The sequence below is a fragment of the Phyllostomus discolor genome, chromosome 2, assembly GCF_004126475.2.
Source record: "Phyllostomus discolor isolate MPI-MPIP mPhyDis1 chromosome 2, mPhyDis1.pri.v3, whole genome shotgun sequence".
In the NCBI taxonomy this organism is placed as follows: Eukaryota; Metazoa; Chordata; class Mammalia; order Chiroptera; family Phyllostomidae; genus Phyllostomus; species Phyllostomus discolor.
The window spans coordinates 125,475,944-125,495,956 of NC_040904.2; the positions used below are offsets into that span (position 1 = coordinate 125,475,944).

At 58.1% G+C, this 20,013-nt stretch overlaps 1 protein-coding gene across 4 annotated transcripts in view; it reads right to left on the minus strand.

Annotated features, from left to right (window-relative positions):
- Positions 1–443: 443 nt before the first annotated feature.
- The window catches only part of TSPAN11 (tetraspanin 11), a 40,073-nt gene continuing 20,503 nt past the window's right edge, over positions 444–20,013 (minus strand). The window contains exons 4-9 of one of the 4 annotated variants that reach the window (XM_036018528.1): positions 11,250–11,324; positions 10,351–10,455; positions 8,834–8,992; positions 8,404–8,490; positions 8,147–8,266; positions 444–3,689 (exon numbers count right to left, since the gene is read on the minus strand). In XM_036018528.1, coding sequence (XP_035874421.1) covers positions 8,159–8,266; positions 8,404–8,490; positions 8,834–8,992; positions 10,351–10,455; positions 11,250–11,324 — 534 coding nt within the window. In that variant the 3' untranslated portion in view covers positions 444–3,689; positions 8,147–8,158. Of the gene's footprint in view, positions 3,690–8,146; positions 8,267–8,403; positions 8,491–8,833; positions 8,993–10,314; positions 10,456–11,249; positions 11,325–20,013 lie in introns of all 4 variants that reach the window. The other 3 variants (XM_036018530.1, XM_036018529.1, XM_028533063.2) reach the window with 3 other exon arrangements.

The window sequence follows — 20,013 nt, forward strand, 5'->3', positions numbered from 1 at the left end:
CCACGGTGGCTGCACCAGTTTGCAATCCCACCAACAGTGCACTAGGGTTCCCTTTTCTCCACAACCTCAACAGCACTTGTTGTTTGTTGCTTTGTTTATGATGGGCATTCTGACTGGTGTGAAGTGGTATCTCATTGTGGCTTTAATTTGCATCTCTCTGATGGCTAGTGATGCTGAGCATCTTTCCATATGTCTCTGGATTCTCTGTATGTCCTCCTTTGAGAAGTGTCTGTTCAGGTCCTTTGCCCATTTTTTAATTGGGTTGTTTTTCTCCCTGGAGAGGAGTCCTGTGAGTTCTTTACCTATTTTGGAGATCAAACCCTTGTCCAAAGTATAATTGGCAAATATATTTTCTCTTACAGTTGGTTCCCTTTTCATTTGTCTAATATTTCCTTTAGCTGTGCAGAAGATTTTTATTTTGATGATGTCCCATTTGTTTATTCTTTCCTTTATGTACCTTGCTCTAGGGGACGTGTCAGTGAAGGTATTGCTGCTTGGAATATCTGAGATTTTCCTCCCTGTGTTCTCCCCTAGGGCATTTATGGTGAGCCTGGTGGTTTCTTATAGATGGAGAACTGAGGGGCACTGAGGAGAGGGGCAGCATGACAACAGCCACCACACCGAGTGGCAAGCAAGTCTCTCAACTTCTGCGAGCCATAATTTCCTCATTGGTAGAATGGGGAACATATTCCATTATCCCAATCACTACGGGATGATGTATGTCTGTGATGGACATATTCTAAGCTCACAGTAGGCCTTCAGTAAACACAGGGTCCTGGGCACTGCCCCCATATGGCTGTGCCTCTCAGGAGCTCCTGGAGCTGGGGAGGGGGAAGGGAGAAAGAGAAGGATGGTCCCCTCACCAAAGGCCAAGTTACACTCCTGTGTCCCCAGACACATGTCATCCAGGGAGTCGGGGGATGCACCACCCCCTCGCCCTCTCAGGATGGCTGCCCTGTGAGTGGAGGGAGGGAAGGGCAGCTTGGTGAGTTCAGGGAGAACATGTGGTGACCTCGGCTGGTTGATATGCCAGCACCTGCTGTGGCCAGATTTCTCTCTGCAAAATTCTGGCTTCCTTTCTGGGCCCTGGTGCGCTGGAGCCTTGGGCCCACATGGGAGTGTGTTAGCTTTCAGCGAGCTTGCCCTTCTCTCTCACCAAGGAGCTCAGGGCTGTGATAGCTTACAAGTAGGAAGGAACCTGGGAGGAGCCATCCTGGGCCCAGATCTGTGTGCTCACAGGCAGGACCAGCGCCCCCTGCGGGGGACAGCACCCCAGCTCTGGACGTGAGCCTTTGGCATGCCCCTCAGGAACTCGCTCTATCCCAAGCTTCTGTTTCCTTTAACCTTGCTTCATTTCCCAGGCTGTCGACACGAACAAGGAGAACAGAGTTCCAAAAAGTTCTGGGCTGTTCTCTCCCTCTCTCTGCTTGAACCAGCCCGCCATCCTCCAGTAGCACTCTGGACAAGATGCTGCCCTGGAACCACAACTCAGCCTGACCCCTGCCAGGCTGGCCCTGCAGTGCAGGAGGTTGGGGCAGAAAACTGGACTCTCCTGGTCTCCCTGGTGACAAAGCTGTGCAACTAACACCCACCCATCGCCCCCATCCCCATCTCCACAGGCCTGGGTGACCTCAGTAAAGAAGGAAGGGACCCAGTCAGGGACAGACATGTGATAGGGCCACAGCCCCTGCCTCTCATTGCTGCCTCCCTGGGGCCCCTTGGCAGGACGAGCACGGCTCTGTTTCTCAGCTGGCACTCGCTGAGACTCGTCGTCGGTCTGATGTCTGGCCCTGCAAAGAGCTTGGGAGTTGTTGTCATTTTTATTTATCTGCGCGAAACCCAGGAGGCTGGAGGGCAGGAAAGATGATTGCACCACCATTTCTTTTGTCCTGCTGGGACAAAAGTCTGGGATTGCTGGGACCACTGATCTCCCTTCTAACAGATTTGTGTTAGCCTGCCCAAGGCCCTCCAGGTGGAGGATCTAAGCCAGCCAGGGTCCCCATGGCCCCTGGAGGGTCCCCAAGGCAGGGAAGCAATCTGCCCTGGGAAGCTGCCCTCTATGCACAGGGACATCCCTGGTCAGAGGGTGTGCAGTTTCTGCAAAATTGAGGGCTGTACTGGGGACAGCAGTGACCTGTGCATGGGAGACAGAATATCCTTCACCCAGGACTGACCCAGCCCAGCAGAGTCGAGCTCATCAGACCCAGGCCTGGAACGAGTCGGGGCAAGGGGTGACCTTTCTCAGCCTTGGTTTCAGCATAACAAGGGACCACCCCTCATGGGTGGGATGTAAGAGGGTCTCCAGGAGGGAAGCGCAGGACCTGGGAGGTGTGGAAGCCGGTGTGGATTTTCCTCAGGGTTGCCCACTTGTCACAGCCATCTGAGAGGGTCCCTAGGGCTGTCTTAGGAGTTGACACCTTTCTTTGGAAAACTGCCAGCACCTACACTCTGCATTTTCTAGGACTTGCTTTCCATCCTCCTTTAATATCCAGGAAAGTTTTTCCTGAAGATTCGCTGCCTCATTCAGAGATTCAAGACAGAACCGAAGGGAGGGACTGTGTTCACTCCGGGGAGCAGAGCAAGGCCCCTGGAGACTGCATGCTGGTGGCCTCATGGTCAGGGAGCACCGGCCCAGGACGAGTGAGGTGCAGGGCAGGGCACCCCTCTACGCGAAACTTCACTTTGTCAGTGGCTCTAACTTCACAGGGTCTGTGATTTGGCCCAATCAGGAGGGAATTTCACACCCGCCCACAGTAAGTGCTGAAGTTCTAAAGTCCTGGCATTCTTGGGAACCAGACCACAGAACAGGGAATTCTGGAGGAGGTGCAGATTACTGGTGGCTGGGGCCTGGGGCCTTGTCTCCCAGGGCATCCCCCCTCTACTGGGGAAGGCCTCGGGTGGCGGCGCAGGTGCCTGGTGCCACATGTGCTGGTGGCGCTGGCTCCCTCGACTTGCTCCCTGCCCCGCAGCCCCATCAGGCCTGCCACTGCCCAAACCCAGCCCCCAGCTGCCATACCTCGCACCTGGTCCTCTCTGCTCCCAGGCCCTGCAGGAAGGAACTAGGCCATCAGGAAAGTCCTTTGCCTCAAGAAGACTTGGGGGTGGGCAGATCAAAGACCTGGGTCTTCTGGGGACAGAGATAACCCTAACTGCCCTACCCTGGTGCATTTTGGGGAGGCAAGAGAAACACACACAAAGCCTGGGCCAAGGTGAGAGAGGAGGGCTGCAGCACTGGTGGGGGGCATGCTGAATGCCGGGTCCAAGAGGGGTCAAGGTTATAGCCCTTGGATGTAGGTTCAAGAGCTGGGAGGGAGCAGAGAGTCCAACTCTCACCTTCCTGTGGTTCATGGGAGCTTCATGCCTGGTGAGAGGCTCTGGCTGCTGTCCCTGGAAGAGACAGTGTCCTGCTCTGGGGACTCTGGCACTGAGCGCTCAGGAGTGGAGGGTCGGGCCAAGGGTCCCTGTTGGGTGGGAACCACAGGAGCCATGGTCTTGGGCATTTAGTGGGTCCGAAGGCAGTAGGCACTGGGGGAGTTTGTAGGTGAGCTAATGCTGACTCCACAGGTCTGGCAGATGGGACTTGAGCTCTTGTCCTTGCAAGAGGCAGCTGGGGGGGACACGGCTGGCCATCAGTGAAAATGCAGCTGGAGTCTCCGGTGCAGGCAGCAGGTGAGCGCCATCCCGCAGGTCTGCCATGAGGAGAGAATAGAGGGGCAGAGATGAGGACCCACTGCCCAGGCAGTGCCCTGGAGCGCAGCTTCTCACAGGGGGTGCGCACCTGGGGACCTTGGTGAAGGGTGGGTTCCCACTCAGGGGGTGGGGGGTGCTGGGATCCTGCAATTCTGACAAGCTTCTGGTGACGCCGGGCCGCGTGTGAGGGGAACACGCTCTGGGAGCTGCGATCCAAGAGCAGCATTTCTCACACTTTAATGGGAACGAGCTGCCCAGGGACCTCATTTTGGGTGAGGGCCGAGGTTCTGCATGGCTGACGGACAGATGAGCTCTCAGTCCCCTTGCTGCTGGTCTGCAGTCCAGAGCTTCTGCAGAGACAGCCTGCTTGCCACCTGGGCAGCCTTCTCTAGGGGCCTGTCTGTGTCCTGCTGCTCTGACACCAGAGCAGAACCCACGGCCATTGTTGACTTTGGCTGATGTTCAGCAGCACTGGGGAAACCGAGGCTCTGGGAGGAGCACCCAGAGCTGTCACCAGCTTATCCTGCAAATCAGCTTGGAATGTGGCACCAAACCAGGCCCTTGGCGCCTGCCTGACAGCCCCTCTGTCACACCCACTTGCTGAGCAAGAAGGGGCCGGAGCATCCTGTCCAGAGCATGGCCATGCTGGGCGGTCACTTCCTCCTGGTCTCACTTTCCTGTGTCTGCACCACAGAGGACCTTTGTTCCCCCACCTCATTTGCCTCCTTCTTCCTTCCTCCTCTTCCTTTCCTTCCTTCCACCCAAGGGTGCAGCGAGGACAACATGAAGATGTGTTAGACCGGGGAGGCCCAGGACTGCGATCATGCCCCTGACAGCTGGGCCTGCTGGAGAAGGGCACTGTCAGAGCAGCCCTGTGGTGTCCTGTGCACGTGGGCAAAGGTGCATTTCCCCAAATGTAGGAAAAACGCTCGTCCTCCCCACACTGTTCAGTAGCTACTGTGACCGATGCGAAAGGGACAGGCTGGGGACAACTCCTATGGGCTGGCAGGCCCTTGGTTTCTCTTTGCAAGGCTGACTTAAGAAGTTAGTGGAAGCTGCCCCCTTCTTCTTCCCCTTCCTCCCTCCTCTCCATCCCAAATGGGAGGATGGTGGGACCCTGTGAACACAGCTTTCAGCCTTCAGACTTGGTGTAAGAGCAGGGCTAATCCACCTCAGGTACTCAGAGCCACAAGCTGAAAGGAGGCTTAAGAGGTTATTTTGTCTCCCACTGGCTTGAAGCAGGCAGCTGTCACAGCCATTCCACGCAGGCGTCATGCAGCATGCCCCCTCTCCTGTCCCCCTCCCCTCCTTGGTTAATGACGTGCCCTGTGGGGTTGTCTGGGTCTTTCTGATCCTTGCTAAGTGGGAAGCTGGAGGGAGCAGGTGCACCAGCACAGACTTGTGGCTACACCTCCTGCAGCACACACCTGATGTTGGGGGCAGACCCAAGGGCTGAGCTCCCAGCACACACATCTTGTATGAGATGTGTGTTCCCAGGTGCCTCCAAGGGAAGGCACAATGAGGGTGGAGGTATGCAGGCCAGAATCTCAGCAGTGCACACACGCACACATGCACAGTCACACCACCCTTATGCATGAAGTGCAGAGGGGTAACCCATGCACTCATTAGTGTGTGCACATTTATACACTCATGTGCATACACACACACACCCTGATTCAGGTCCCCGACTGAGCAGCAGCATCTCCTTCCTGACAGAGGACAGGCAGAAGCCAACGCAGAAGCTCCAGCGGCCAGCACCTGGGCAAGCAGAAAAAAACGCACCAGCGACCGCAGGAGTGGGCAATGGCTGCCCGGACCCAGCCTGCGTGGCTATGGCGCCCCCTTTGGATGGCGCGTCAGGACGCAGCACTCGGCACACGTGGGGCTTTTTATCAGCAAGGCCAGCATGCTCTCAGCTTCCGCCAAGGTTTCTGAGCCAGCAGCTCGCTGTCATCAAGAGCATCAGGGGAGGGCCAGGAAACCCCAGGAAGCTGTTCCTCGGTTCCCTTGATGCCCTGCAGCTGCCAGCCTCACTGCTTTGTGAGACAGCCTTCTGGGCTCTGCGACACGGTTCTGTCCTGCAGTGTGGGAATGTTGGGTGGGAGTGGGAGTCGGCTCACTTCTGTTTGGAGCTGGGTGGCCTTGGGTACAGTCACACCCCTCTCTGAGCCTCAAGTCCCCCTCTATCAGTAGGAAAACCTCTGACTTCAGGCAGATTTCCTCCAGTTCTGGGGACAAGGGAAACATTGTGCCAGTATCCTGGCCTCATCTATCCTGAGCCTTGAGGATGTTCGAGGTGCCAGGCTGGGCGTGTGTGGGCAGGTACCTGGAGCGTGCTCCGGCCGGAGGAGGGCTGTGAGCCTGACGGTGAGTCCTGGTCTCACTTTCCTGTCTCTATGCTGCAGAGGACCTTTATTCCCCCACCTTCATTTGCTCTTCATTTGCCTCCTTCCTCCTATTCCCGTTCCTCCCCTTCCCTCAAACCCAGGGTGCACTGAGGGGTGTGAGCTCTCCTTCAAGGCTGGCGGCTGACCTGGACTTGGGAAGCTTAGTTCCAGCACTGGCCAGCAGAGGGAGCTGCAACCTGAGGCTTGGCTGCGGTGGGGCCAGCCTTAGAGGCATGGAGCATCACTGGGCAGGGGGTCGGGGCCCAGGGCAGAGTCCAGGAGATGCTCTCTCTAGGGGACGATAGGAACAATTCCACAGTGAGCTGGAGCAAGGCTTTTCGTGGTGGGGAGTGATGCATCCGTGGCCGGCAGGCACCCTGCCAGCCACCCTGGCCTCCTCGACACCACTCCCACAGGGGCACGTGCGCCACCCTGACTTAGGCTCGGGCCATTCGTGGTCCCTCCCTCACTGCCCTTGGCTTCATTGCCCCTGTCTTTTACTTCTCAGGCCCTCTGGGCCAGGGAGGTCAGAAAGAAATGGACAGAGAGTACAGCCCCGGCCTGGTCAGTGTCCACTCAGGGCCGGTGCCGTCAATATCTGAGATAGAGAGCAGGTTTACAGAAACCGTAGCTGATTCAGGGCCCGGGATGCAGAGCAGCCCTTCCCCGGACCCCACTCACGAGCCGCTGCTCTGGGTCCAGTGCGTGGGACTGACGGCCCGCCCTGGGGAAGTACGAGAGGGCCCATGTCGGTGCCGCCCAGGCTCCCTGGGCCTGCTCCTGAGCGGGGGTGAGGGGACACTTGGGTCTGGCCAGGAAACCACCAGGGCTTTTTGGAGATACAGTGTGCCACGTGGAAATGATGGGGACCATTCCCTGAGCACCGGCTATCTGCCCGGCAGTGCACATGTATATTGCTGATCCTCACGAGTCACCAAACTGAACATTATTAGCCCCATATCACAAATGAGGCACTAAGGCTCAGAGGTGCAAGAGCAAGCCCTAGGTTGTCTGGTTTCCCTCCAGGGAGTAGGGCCCCTCGAGCTAGGCTGCAGCTGGGTCCCCTGGCACCCAGACGGACAAGGGCCAGCAGCAGAGGTCTGGAAGGAAGCCTACACCGAGGCTCCCTGGGCCAGCCGCCGCCACTCCTGCTCCTTTTTGCATGGAACTGTGTCGGGGGAGGGAGTTTCGGGAAGCAAAGGACCCAGGAGACCTGGGCGCCAGTGCAGGACAAGACCCTGGGAAGTCACCTTTGTGGGTCTCAACTTTCTGATCGGTAAAATGGGAGGACACTCCACTCGCCTGGCCTGCGTCTCAGGCCGTGGGGTCTGGTGAGAGAAAGTACCTGAACCTCTCGAAGTCTACAGAGTGTCCACTTACAGTCCCCACCCCTGCCAGGTGCTGCTGGTGTTGCATGCAGCACCTGCTTCTCATCTGGCTTTACATGGGTGGGGAAATGATTCACATGTTGTGGGTGATGTCGAGTGGGGCATATGGAAGTAACTGCTCAAGGTTGCTCGGAAGCAGAGGCAGGACTGGACCCAGGCCCGCTGACGTGCACCTACTACTCTGCCCTCTTCCCTATTGCACCTACAGTACTGCGGTGGGAAGGGGGGACAGGACTGAGCTCCCTCTGGAACCTGCTGGGCTGAAGCAGGAGTGTCAGGCGAGGTGGGCAGGTAGGACCCTTGCTCGCTCTATCTGCCCCTGCTCCTGGGGGTGCCCCTCCCAACTCCTCTCCTCTTGACCCTTGACTAGAGTGACCCAAGACAGTAACACTCACTTCCAAGGTGGTGACTGGAAAAGTGGTGCAGTGGGGAACCAGAGCAAAGGGCATAGCTCACGCTCAGAGCAGAGAGCAGATCGCACCTATGCACAGGTGTGCACACACACACAGAGGAATGCTTGAGTGGCGTGCATACACACATACACAGATACACAAGCACACCTAAACACATACATGTGCATGCAGCCCCACCAGGATGCATGCACCCTGCTGATGGCCCCCCACACACACCTGGCAGGCTGCACACACACGCACGTGCACACACAGAGAGACATGCGCATACCTGAGCCCACACTCATACTCCTCTCAGGTCTCTGTTCCTTACAAGTTCAAGTTGGCCCCCAGGCCAGGCACTTTCCTGTATGTTTCTGGGGAAGAGAGCGACCGTGTGATGCGTCTTTGGCTGCAAAGGGAAGGGGAGTGGAGGGCAGGGCAGAGTGTGGGCATGCAGCGAGTCAGTGGTTTGAGATCACAGCGCGTGGGAGAGGGGTTCAGAACTCATCTGGACAGCCCCCTCTCCAAATCCCCTGCTTAACTCACCTGCAGGCAGGCCACCCCGATGCCTACCGCCCCCATGAGCAGGAGGTGGTTGGCCAGGAACTGTTCCAGTTTGGTGATGCAGCCTCCCTGTAAGATAATGACAGGTCACACACACCTTGACCCAGAAGTGGGCGAGGATGGGGAGGGAAGGGCTGGCTGTGGTGCTGCATCCAACTGGCTGAGGAAAGGCCAGATACTTAAAGGGTCTGCGTCAGCCTTTCAATTGCCCACAGGCTTCTAGAGTGACCCAGAAACAGGCTGTGGTGTTGCAGTAGCAGGTGCTTGTCCCCAGGGCTCTGTGCAGAGTGCAGAGGCCCAGCACTGTTGATTTCTAGCTAATAAGTCAGTGGGCCCTGTTCCCCCTGACACCCGTCTGCCCTGAGCATGCCTTCTGGGGCCCCTGATGGCAAGCTGGAGCGAGGGTGCTCACCTCCACCTTGTAGATGTTGGAAGGGTGGACCCTCTGGCCACAGCGCGCCACCACAGTCTTGCAGCAGCTGTCGGGTACCTGGCGGCCCTCGCCCTCCCGAGACAGGATGTAGGCGCTGTGCTGCCAGTCAGCAGAGCTGTTGCTGCCACAGCACTTGAACTGGAGAGGGAGGCGGAGGTTGGAGGTGAGGCACAGGCAGGGTGGCTCTAGCAGCTTGCTTACAGGGGGCAGGACTGTTATTCAGAAGGTAACCAACCCTTTCTGTTCCCCTGGGGAGTCTTCCCTTCCTCTGTTTGGAGCCCGGGGCTGGTTTCTTTTCAGGCAGAATTTGCCTGCAGGCCACCTGTTTGCTGCCTTAAACATCCACCTAAGACCTTGAAGGTGACTATGCTGGTGCCCTAGGGGCAGGGAGGGAGATGCAAGGGTGGTTTCCTGGACATCCAGGGAGGCAGAATCCCAGGGACAGGCTCCCATTCAGGCCTGGAAACCTCAGAGCACAAGGGTGGGCAGAGCTTTAACTGGGCTGACCCTGTGTGTGCGGGTGGCCTTGGCCACTTTTCAGAGGACGAGCGGCCTCTACAGGTGGAGTCGACTGGGAGCTGCGCTGGTCTTGGACATATGGGGTGGGTGTCTCCCCTGCTGAACTAAGGTGCTCCTGGAGTCCGGAGCCCACCGCTCTCTACTGCTCCTCCTCGCCTTTGTTCCAGCAGGAAGACCAAGGCCTCAGGCCAGGTCCGTAGGTGCAGGCCAGAGCAGAGACCACAGGGTGGGGGTGGGGTGGCAGGGAGAAGGGACATCAGACCGGACAGGTGGTGCTGCCTCACACTTTCAGACCCAGAGCCGCCAGGCTTCTGGGGTCCTCTGTCTACCAGAACTTTCTGTGCCGGCGGAAATGCCCTCAGCTGTGCTCTCCAACTGGGCGCCCACTCGCCAGGGGCGGCTGAGGGGCACTTGAAATGAGGCTAGTGTGACAGAGGAGCTGGACTATTAAGCAGCCACGTGTGGCTGGTGGCTACCGTTAGGGACCACAAGGGTCCGAAGTCTCTGCCCTTCCCCGCCTTCTGGCAGGACCGTGGGCCCCATCGGAGGGGTCTGCTCAGTATCTTCTCAGGAAGGACAGACCACCTTGCTGCCCCCCAGTGCTCTGATGGGTGGGGCCCATTCTGGTTCAGGCTGTGGGGCCTAGAGAGCAGCCCGACAGGGCAGGAGCCAGGAGATGGGGTCCCCTGGGCCGGCCTGAGGGGAGGCGGCAGGGTGGTGTTTGGAGGAAAGAGCCGGGGGAGCCACGGTTCAGGGATGGGGCCGGGGGAGGAGGAGGAAGGAAAGTCCAGGGTTCGGGAAAGCACTTTCACGGCCGTGGGGCTTCTACACATGGACACACGCTTCATGCTCACACCCGGTGACACAAGAAGAGGGTAGGCAACTTGCCCGGGGCCACATGGCCACACACGCAGCAGGGACAGAGTCAGGACTGGACCCACGTCTGCGTGGCCTTTGAGCCCCCGGGAGGGGCTTACATCCTGCTGCAGACGGTCCACGGAGGCGGTGATCTCCACGGCGCCGGGCTGCCCGTAGTTCTCCGACAGAGTCCGGGTCAGGTGCTGCTTCAGCTCGTCACCCAGCTGGAGGGCAGAGAGGGATGGTGGCGTCACATGGCCCCCCCCCCCCCCTCCCGGGATGCTGATCCCCAGGCCTGTTCCCGAACCACACCAGCTGTGATGGGACCTTCAGCCACAGAAGACAGGGTTATAGAGATGATGTTGCAAAAGCTGGGGCCCTAACAGAAGGGCAGGGGTGTCGTGGGCAGAGCTGAGAGGATAGCGAGCGGGGGAGACAGTGCCTAGGCATAGGGGTGCTCTAAGTGTCTGCTGATTTTCATTTTGATTATGAGATGACATTCAAAATATCTACTACCATCATCCTGCGGACATGCATCGGTCCCATGGTGGTGGCCGAAATAACCAGCATGGCCATCTGTCTCTACCAACTGAATCCCAGCCTGGCCATGACCTTGAACCCGACTCTGAGGACATCCAGTGGGAGAGGACCTGACTGGCCCCTTCGTCCTCGCCTGGGGCTGTCCTCGCAGTCTGGCTTGTAGCCCTGGCCCGGGCCTTTCCCCTCGCAGGTCTGACAGCTGACTTAAACTCCACGTCTCCTGAGAACAGGCGACGGCCCACCCCACCCCCTCTGGGGCCCCCCCAGCCTTGGCTCCCACGATGAAGATGTCCACAGCAACAGGTGGAGCAGAGGATGACTGAAGTGGGACAGGAAGCAGGACCCAGATGTGCCGAGGAATGCGGGGGCCTGGGAGACAGGACCGCCCCGTGAGCGGCTGCCTCAGCTTCCCTATCTCCCTGCACCGTTGCCTCCTGGCACGCTGGTGGGGGATGCAGAAGGAGGAACCTCCACTCACCCTCTGGTAGTACACGTGGGCCAGGGCGCCTGCCACCAGCTCCACTAGGAAGATCACCAGCAACAGACAGAAGTACTAGGAGCAAGGAGAAAAGATGGTCACCACTGGGATCGGGGCTGGGGAGGCAGATGGCACTTCAGCACCTCGATGAAAAATGTTTTCCTAAAGCAGTGAGGCAGGTGGGGCTACCTGTCGGCCCATCTTCGTCTCCTCCCAGCAGTTCTAGGCATGGCCACCTCTGCTGGCTCCAGGCATGGAGTTCCCCACTCACCCCTTCCCTCGCTGGTTTGCTGGTTTGCTAATCTACCCACCCATCCGATACTTATTAAATGCCTACACTATGCCAGGTATCCTAAGTAAGACAATTATTATTCTCAAAGTAATTGGTGGTAGGGAGACAGATAAGTAAGTGACTATAATGATGTGTTTTAAGTGCTAGGACAAGCCCTAGAAACTATGGGAGGCTCCTGATGGGGGAGGGCAGTCAGAGAAGGCTTCCTGGAGGAGGTGATGCCTGAGTGGCATCTCTAAGGATGGGTGGGCCTTTACCAGGTGAAGAAGGGGGAAGTGCATGCCCGGCAGAGGGGAGAGCATGTGTGAGACCTGGAAAATGCAGTCAGCATGGGTTTGAGTTCAGGGATCTGGCTGGAGCATGGGGGCCAGCTGGGCAGCAGTGACCAAGGCTCTGGAAAAGCACGGGCAGAGAGCCTAGGAAGGGTGTTGCAGGGGGTTCTAAATCTCCCTCACTGCTGCCTGGCCTCCCCCAGGCTTGGGCTGCTCGGCATGCTTCATGGCCCTGCTGACACTGCTGGCTGGTTTCCTGGCTGTGCTCTGGCCTCTGCGGGCCTGCATCCTGCCCCTACTCCCACCTGGTTTTAGTCTTGGGGGGAAGCGAAGTGGTGGGTGGGGGACACACCAGCCTCGGGCACCCTGTGCAGGCTGGAGGTTTGGCTGTCTGCTCAGGGCACTCCAAACTCCTAGGCGCCCAGACGAGGCCAGAAGTGGGGAAGGCAGAGGCAGGATCCAAGGGGGCACACTTCCTGGGCCCCATGGACTTTCTCTGCCATGAGGGGTGTTGGGTGCAGCGGCTGTGTGTGCCTGGGCTCTCGGAAGGTACTGAACGTTACCCCTGCAGGCAGGAGGCTGACAAGAGGTCTGCGGTTGGGTCCTCTCTGCTTGAGGAGCCTCTGTGTCCCATGCAGGGACGGGAAACCTGAAGGATGGTGGTGGAATGTTAGCTGACTTGGCTTTGAGTCCAGGCTCTGACACTTGCTGGCTTTGGATGGTGACCTTTGGCTCCTTGGTGTAAATTAGAAAAATGTGCTCCAATGAGAAAACTGTGGCTCCATGAGTTAGGCAACCTGAATTTTAGCCTTCTCTATTCCTTGTACAAGATACAACCTCTGGGGCCATGCACGGGGGTGCTGCCTGTGGACAGCCGGTGGATGACCGCATGCTGCCCTGCCGACCCTAGGAGAACCCAGCGGGAGGGGTGTTACGCTCCACAGCAGTCTGACCTGCATCCTACTCCCAGGGCCCACTGGTGACAGCATGGGGTGAGCCCAGCCTTGCCAGGCCAATTTGCTGCTCTCCCGGGAGCTGCCCCACCCACCGGACAGAACAAGGCTGCGCCAACACCGGCTCCAGGGCCACAGGGGTGTGGCTGATCTGCCACTCCTCTCAGACGTGAAGCCCCTTCCTTCCCGCTCCAAATTGACCCTGCCCACCCCCCTCACCTGGGCACAGGAACCGTGGTGCAGTGGCTGCCAGTAGCTCCTGCATGCCCTCTGCGGTGTGGGAGGAAGGGATGATGGGGCACTTGTCACCGAACAGAAGGATGCAGGCCACTGCCAGTTCAGAGGGCAGCATCTCACACCTTCCTTCCCTGAGGGGAGGGAGAGGCTTCTCTCTCTCTCTCTCTCTCTCTCTCTCTGTCACTGCTCTTTGGTGTGAGGGGTGCTCGGAGGTGGCCCTGAGGGTGTGGCAGTGATGTGTGGTTCTCTGGGACGCTGTAGACACAATCGCTATTGAAGCCTGGCTGGAGAGGCAGCTGATGGGAAGGTAGAGCCACTGAACCACATCCAGGATTTGATGGCAGGCTAAATTGGTGTATGCCAGCCCTGCAGAAAGGTTCCTGGGCATCAAGCACGCTCTCCCCCCTGACAGAGTAGGTAGGAGCAGGAAGAGCACCTCACCTGCCTGGAGCTCCAGCTGCAAAGATGCCCTGGGTTGGGGGTGGGGGGTAAGTCAGGCCCAGATTGAGGTTTTGGAGGGACCAAGGAAGGGGCCCAGGGAGTGGACCTCCTGGGTGCTCAGGGACATGGGTGCTGGCTCCAGGCAGCAGCTTTAGCAGCAGACGGCTGCAGGTGTGTGACTCACCTGGGGCGGGGGGTGGGGGGGGGTGGCCTGAATCACAGCTCCTCTGTGAGGGTCCCTGAGAGGCAGGCTGAGCTTGCTGGATCCTGCATGGAGGATCCCGGCATCCCTGCCTCTGGAGCGAGACTCGTGCCACGGGCCAGGCTGGTGGGGTTCTGCCACTGGAGGCCATGAGCTCTAACCAACACCTCACCTCTGCTGCTCTGCCTGCCCCTCGCCAAGCCTTCCTGGACTCCCCCAGGTCCCCCAAATCGTTTCAGGGTTCCCAGGGTGCAGGCTGGCTGTGAGCTCTGCCAAGTGTCCCTTCTGTCCCTGCACACTGTGCCCTCCCTCGAGGCCAGGTTGGTGGCCTCCACGCCTTTGTCCTCGCGGTTCCCCTGCCTGGACTTCCGGTGCCTCCCCGTGCCTCAATACCCGGCTCGGCCGCAGCCTGCACGCACTGTCTCTGGCGGCAGTGGTTGCCACCGGCCACCGCCAGCCCCAGTGCCTCCGCGTTGTCACACAAGGACTCTCTGCTTTCCTCTTTCTCTCCTTAACTAGACTTGGGTCCACCTCGGTGTCCTTCACCTGCCCGCCCTGCTGGTCCTCACAAGACAGCTCCCTGGAGGCCTTGGCTTGGTGAGGGACAGAACATTAGCCACTGCTCTGCAGAGGCTGCTCCTGCTTTAAGTGGTACCCTCGGTCTCCCCGGAGTGGCAGTGAGCTTCTGAGGGACAGGGGCCACTGGTGTGGCGCGGGGTCTGGCTGCGTGCTCGGTGAACGCGCTCACTTTCAGACGGATGCGTGCACGCCTCCGGGAGCGCGCCCGTGACCCCGCGGGGACTGCCAGAGCTTGGGGCAGGAGCCTGATCTTTCCCTGATCTGCGGGAAGCACAGAGTCGATACTTTAACTTCCACTACAGTGACCCTCACCTATCGCAGGAGTTAGGTTCCAGAGACCCCCGCGATGGGTAAAAATCCACGAAGTAGTGGCGTTATATTTACTTTATTATTTTTATATATTTTAAGGTTTTATAAACCCTTCCCACACCCCTATAAACCTTTCCCACACTCTTATTAACCTTTCCCACACTCTTATAAACACTTCCTATGCTTTGAAACACTTCCTACACTCTTAAACCTACGTAATTTTAACAACATATAAAATTCTATGTGGGTACTCACCAGTGAGATATACAGTCGTCCTTCGCTATATCGAGGTTCACTTATTGTGGCTTCACTGTATCACGGGTTTTTTAAAACCCAGATACAGGGTTTAAATGGTCCTCAACCGGGCAGGGTTTTGCCCCCAGGGGACGTTCGGCAATGTGTGGAGACTGCTTTTTGCTGTTGTCACAACTGGGAGGAGTGCTTCTGGCATCTAGTGGGTGGAGACCAGGGGTGCTGCTGACCCTACGGGGTGCAGGCCCCCGCCGCTGCGGGGAACAGCCAGGGTCTAAGGCTGACGCCGGGCCTCCGTGTGCATATGTGTCCCTATGCACTATGGGAGACGCAGAACAGATCTAAGGAAGCCAGTCCGGTTCCTGAGCAGCCTGAACACAGCACAGATGAACTGGAGGGCTTTACACTGTTTCTGCCTGGGAGGGCGCCTCCACAGCCTCCAGACAGCAGAACGGCCAGTGAGGAGGGAGAACGCCACCAGTTCAGACACATCCCAGGAGCCCCGGGAGCTTCCCCGGGGACTGTGTGCTGTCTGGTCCCTCCTGCTGCTCCCAGTGAGCTGGGCAGTGAGGGGTGAGCTGCCAGAAAGGCTGTATAACGGCCTGACTAGGAAGCATAAAGAAGGTTTTGGAATTACCTTTTGCCTTTAAGTTTGGTGTTGATTTTGAATTATTAAACAAAAGTCAGTAAAAATCCTGATACCCTGTGTCATATTTCGAGGAGTCAGTATTTCCCAGGCCCGGGCCATCCTGCTTTTCCCAGCTCACTGTGCCGGGGGAGGGGCCATGCTCCTCCAGCAGAGCCTGTCCTCTGGAGGGGCCACCAGAACCCACCTCCCCTGCCTGTGTTTAGGAGGCCATAGCCCCACTCAGCTGGCTGGCCTTGTTCTCGAAACCAAGCCAGCGTAGCAGAGGACATGCTGTGTTCCTGCAGTGGAAGCAGTGGGAAGGCACCCTTTACACACCCCTGGCCCAAGGTAATAATAATAACCAATTGTCCCTCCACTGAGGCAGTGCGTTATCACGTGAGAGGCCCCCTTGACAGTGGTGATGCCATCGCGTGCCAGCTCTCCCCAGGTGCAGCCCCTCCATGAACACTTCCCAGGGCAGCTCCACCTTGGCGGAGCACAGCATCACCCAGCGCACAGCCACGTGAGCGCAGTGTCAGCCTTGTTGCATCCACCCGCACGTGGGTGGGGAGGGCTGGAGTACCTTGTCCAAACTCACTCCGCAAGGACATGGCTAATTCTGGAACTGAACCCAGCGATTCGGCTGCAGAACCTGTGTGCTTACCTGCTGTTGCCCTACTCACAGTGATGGGAGGGGGCGAGCTCGCTGAGCTCAAATGGTGGAGTTAGCAGGCTTGGGTGGATAGAGGTGTCAGGAGAAGGGCCAGAGCTTGGTGGCGGAGAGACAAAGGGGAAATACAGGAAACCCCCAACCCCAACAAAGAACTCTCTCACTGGCCCCACTCAGTCCCCATTCTTCAGTGCCTGCCAGCGCCAGCCAGGCATGCTCCAGGTGGCCCCTCCCGGCCAGGCTCAGCAGAGACTTCTTCACGCCTGTGCTCCGCCCTGGGGTCACAGTGTGGGCGCTAATGCCGGTCCCCTCTGCCCTTAGCCATGCTCAGCCAGTGTAACTTATCTCAGAGTCTGATAACTGTCTGCACAAGCCGGGCAACACCCGGTGCACGTGCACAGTGCCCTGGACGCAGCGAGGCCTCTGCTCTCGCCCGTCCTGGGGTCGCTGCTCTGACCCACCAGTGCTCTGCAGCTGGTGGCCGTCAAGCCTCAGCTTGGACAAGGCCCACAAAGCCCTCCCTGAGCCTGGTGTTCCTGGCTGTGACCTCCCTCTGCTGACATCCTCCTGAGCCCCAATCTGACTTGTGTGTCTCACGCTGGACTACTCCCAGGACTGCGTGTGCTCTGACCATCGCTTGCCCTCCTGCTCTGACCTGTATCTTGTTCTGCCTTCACAGGCCCTGGGCATGGGTGTGAGTCTAACCTGCTTTCCCAACTCCTCTCTGACTTCCAGCCCACTCGGGTGCTGGGGCATGGCCTGCTCCCAGTCCTTCCAGAGGGACTCCCTGAGGCTTGGCCTGACTGGAAGCAGAATGAGGATTCCAGAGAAAGCTCTTATGGCTTCTGCCCCCAGACCCTCAATAAGAATGATGTCATTTCAAAATATGCCGAACTGGGCCCCAAACACAGAAGGGCCAGTTTCGTAAGCACAGAATGGAACCTAAACAGTCACCCGCCCCCCACCCCCCGCCCCTACCATCCCACCGTACCATTTGCCACATTTTTTCCCTTTAATTCTTTAATGGAACAGTTTGCACTAGAAGTTGAATATTTTCTAAAACTATATATAGATCCAAAATGAAGCTGGAACAGCACAGTACTGTCTGAACCAAACCAACACTTTCCTTAATGAGAGGCTCTGCAGGAAGCCTGTGGAGACGTTGCTCACTGTGACAGTGTGGTGACTACTTAAAAAGTGGGTCTTGAGAGGGGCTCTACCTGCACAGGGCGAGCCCAGCCCCAGGTATGGTTTGGGGGTGGGGGCAGAGCCACGGGTGCTCTAGGACGGGGCGGCCTGTCCCCAGCCGGCTCCACCCTTGAGGTAAGTTTTAAGAACTTCACACAACAGGACTTTTGGAATTTCTCCGCCGGACTGACTCTGCCATAAAGCAGGAAGCGTTGCCGAGGCGCTCTTCCTCTCTCTCCGCCCCGCACACGGTCAGAGACGGAAACAAAGCCGCAGTCAGGAGACGGAGGCAGGGTGTCCAGGCGGGTGGGGGCGGGGCTGGGGGCACTGGTGCCCTCGCAGGGCGGCCTGGCAACAGTGGGAGAGGAGCATGGACACGCTGCCGGGGTCAAGCTGCGGGGAGAAGAGCCCAGCCGGAGGCTCCCTGTCTGGCTGGCTGGGAGGATTACAGCCGCAGGCGGGGGAGAGCCCCGGAGCTCAGGCCAACCAAGGCCAAACAGGAAAAGATGGAGCCAGCTGTTTAAGCGGCAGTGACCTCAGGGCGCATGATTTTCTGGCAATTAACCACGGGCTGGAGACAGTCAGGGATCAGAGGTGCAGCTGCCTGGCCTGTTTATGCAGAAAAAAGAGGATGTGGATTTGGGAGCCTCAAGCCATTCCTGCAACAAGATGTCACTGTTGGAAGGGTGAAGGTGACCTCTACCCCTCCTGGCTCCTGCCCCCGGCCACAGCCACGCTGGGTGCCAGCACTGTTCTACAGGAGGGCTCTAGGGTGTGCTCTGGCTGGTGGCGGAGGCTGACATCCAGTCTGGCCGGAGGGGCTGGGAGCAGAGAAGAGGACCAGGGTTAGGGTGATGACAGCTGGTTGACCGAGTGGGGAAGTTGGAAGAGGCCGTGGGGAGGCAGAAGGTATTCAAGAGACATCCAGAGAATGCGGCCCAGACCATCCAAAGTCCCAGCCAAAGGGCTGGGGGTGCAAAGTTCACATCGTGGGAGTTCACGGGAGGAGAACCCAGTTTCATAGCTACAAGCCAAAGACAGGCACCTACCAGATATTAAACAAGGACTGCTGAGAGTTCAGACAGAATGGGTGGAGAGAGCAAGTTCCAGACTGGACAGCAGGACCTGGCCAGCTGGCCAAGGAATGACCACCAGACTCCCCTGGGGACTCAGAGCCCAGGGAACTGGGGGGCATGCTGCTGCCCACCTAGGGGACTTGGGTAAGTGGGAAGGGACTGATTGCTGCCTTCAAATAGCTCCTGGAGGAGCTGTCTTCTCACAGGCTGGGGAGAGATGTGGTGCGCCCTTAGGCAGCTGTGCACCTGCCTAGAACAGAAGGGATGTGCATGGGCTGGGGCTGCACAGAGGATGGTGGCAGGGACCCCTAAGTGGGAGTGGCGCTGGTCACAGACCTGGCAATGGGCGGGGGGAGGGGGGAAGGGAAGGCTGAACAGAAGTCCCCACCTTGCGCAGAGGTTAGGAAAAGCCCAAGGGTGCAGAGAGGTCCGAGCTCTGACCAAACTCAAACCTAACTCGACCCCCACACGGTCCTTTCTTTAATACAGGCATTCTGTTGTCCTCTCTGGTCTCTAAGCCACACTGGGGGTCTTAGTCCCTTGTGTGTCTCCTCCCTTCTTGCCCTGTCTGTGCCCAGCAGAGTGGGAAATCTGGAAACGTGTTGGAAGTGCTGGTGGAGGTCGATGGATTAGGCAGCCTCATCGATGCAATGTGGTGCGTGAGCTGCCAACAGTCGGAGAAGAGGGGGGCCTGGAGACTGACTGGTGTAAATACTGCTGTGGATAGAAAATTTGCTGCTCCAAGTGGGGAGTGACCAGGTACATCCCCTGCAACCTAAGGAAGGTGGGTCTTGAGCCCAGAGTGATGCTGGTCAGAGAAAAGGGTGGTATCACACTAGGCACCCTGGCCTGGCAGTCTGGGCTCAGCTTTCCTCTGTGAAGATGCTGTGTGACCCTGGGCAAACCGCTCATCCTCTCTGGGCCTTCTGCACAAAATCTGGGGCTTAGGTGGGAAGACTGTCTTGATGCTGCTGCTCCATCTGTCTGCAATGTCGGGACTGAGCACCCTCTCTCCTGGCCCCCTCTTTCCCAGCAGGGACATCTAGAGGAACGTGCCCATGTTCCCCTTTCCTCACTCACTGCTCCTCTTATCTGTTTGGCGGGAGGGCCTCCCTCCCTCCTCGGGGACAGCCTGTCCTCAGGGTGCCACATGTCCTGCTCTCCACCACGCAATGATTTAGTGAGATGAAGAATTCCTAAGGTTGCTGCTGCAGAGATAAAGCCACACACTCTGATCAGCTGCATTAGTAATAAAGATGACCTTTGACCACCATCACTCTGTCCCCTGGGACTCATTTTCCAATGGGTTCTAAGCTCCCCTAAAACAGTGCAACGCATGGTCGATGGGGCAGGGCACTGGGCATCAGATGGAGGCTTGGCCGCCCAGAGCCAGGGCCAGGACCCAGAAGGAGAGGAGCTCATCCAGACAGCTCTCCAGCCACCACTCCTGTCCTGGTCCCCCGGGTGCAGGGGACATGCTGCTCTGAGGGCTGTGGCTGATGTCACCAGAGGAGGAGAAGGTGCAGAGCAGATGGGAAGGAAGGTGGGTCTTGACCTCCTCCACCTGGGGCTCTCAGCAGGGAATGCAGTCAGCTCCCTGTGAGAAGCTCCAAGCAAAGTGAGGCACGCCGTGATTCTTCAAGTGACTGACCTGTCCCTGCACAC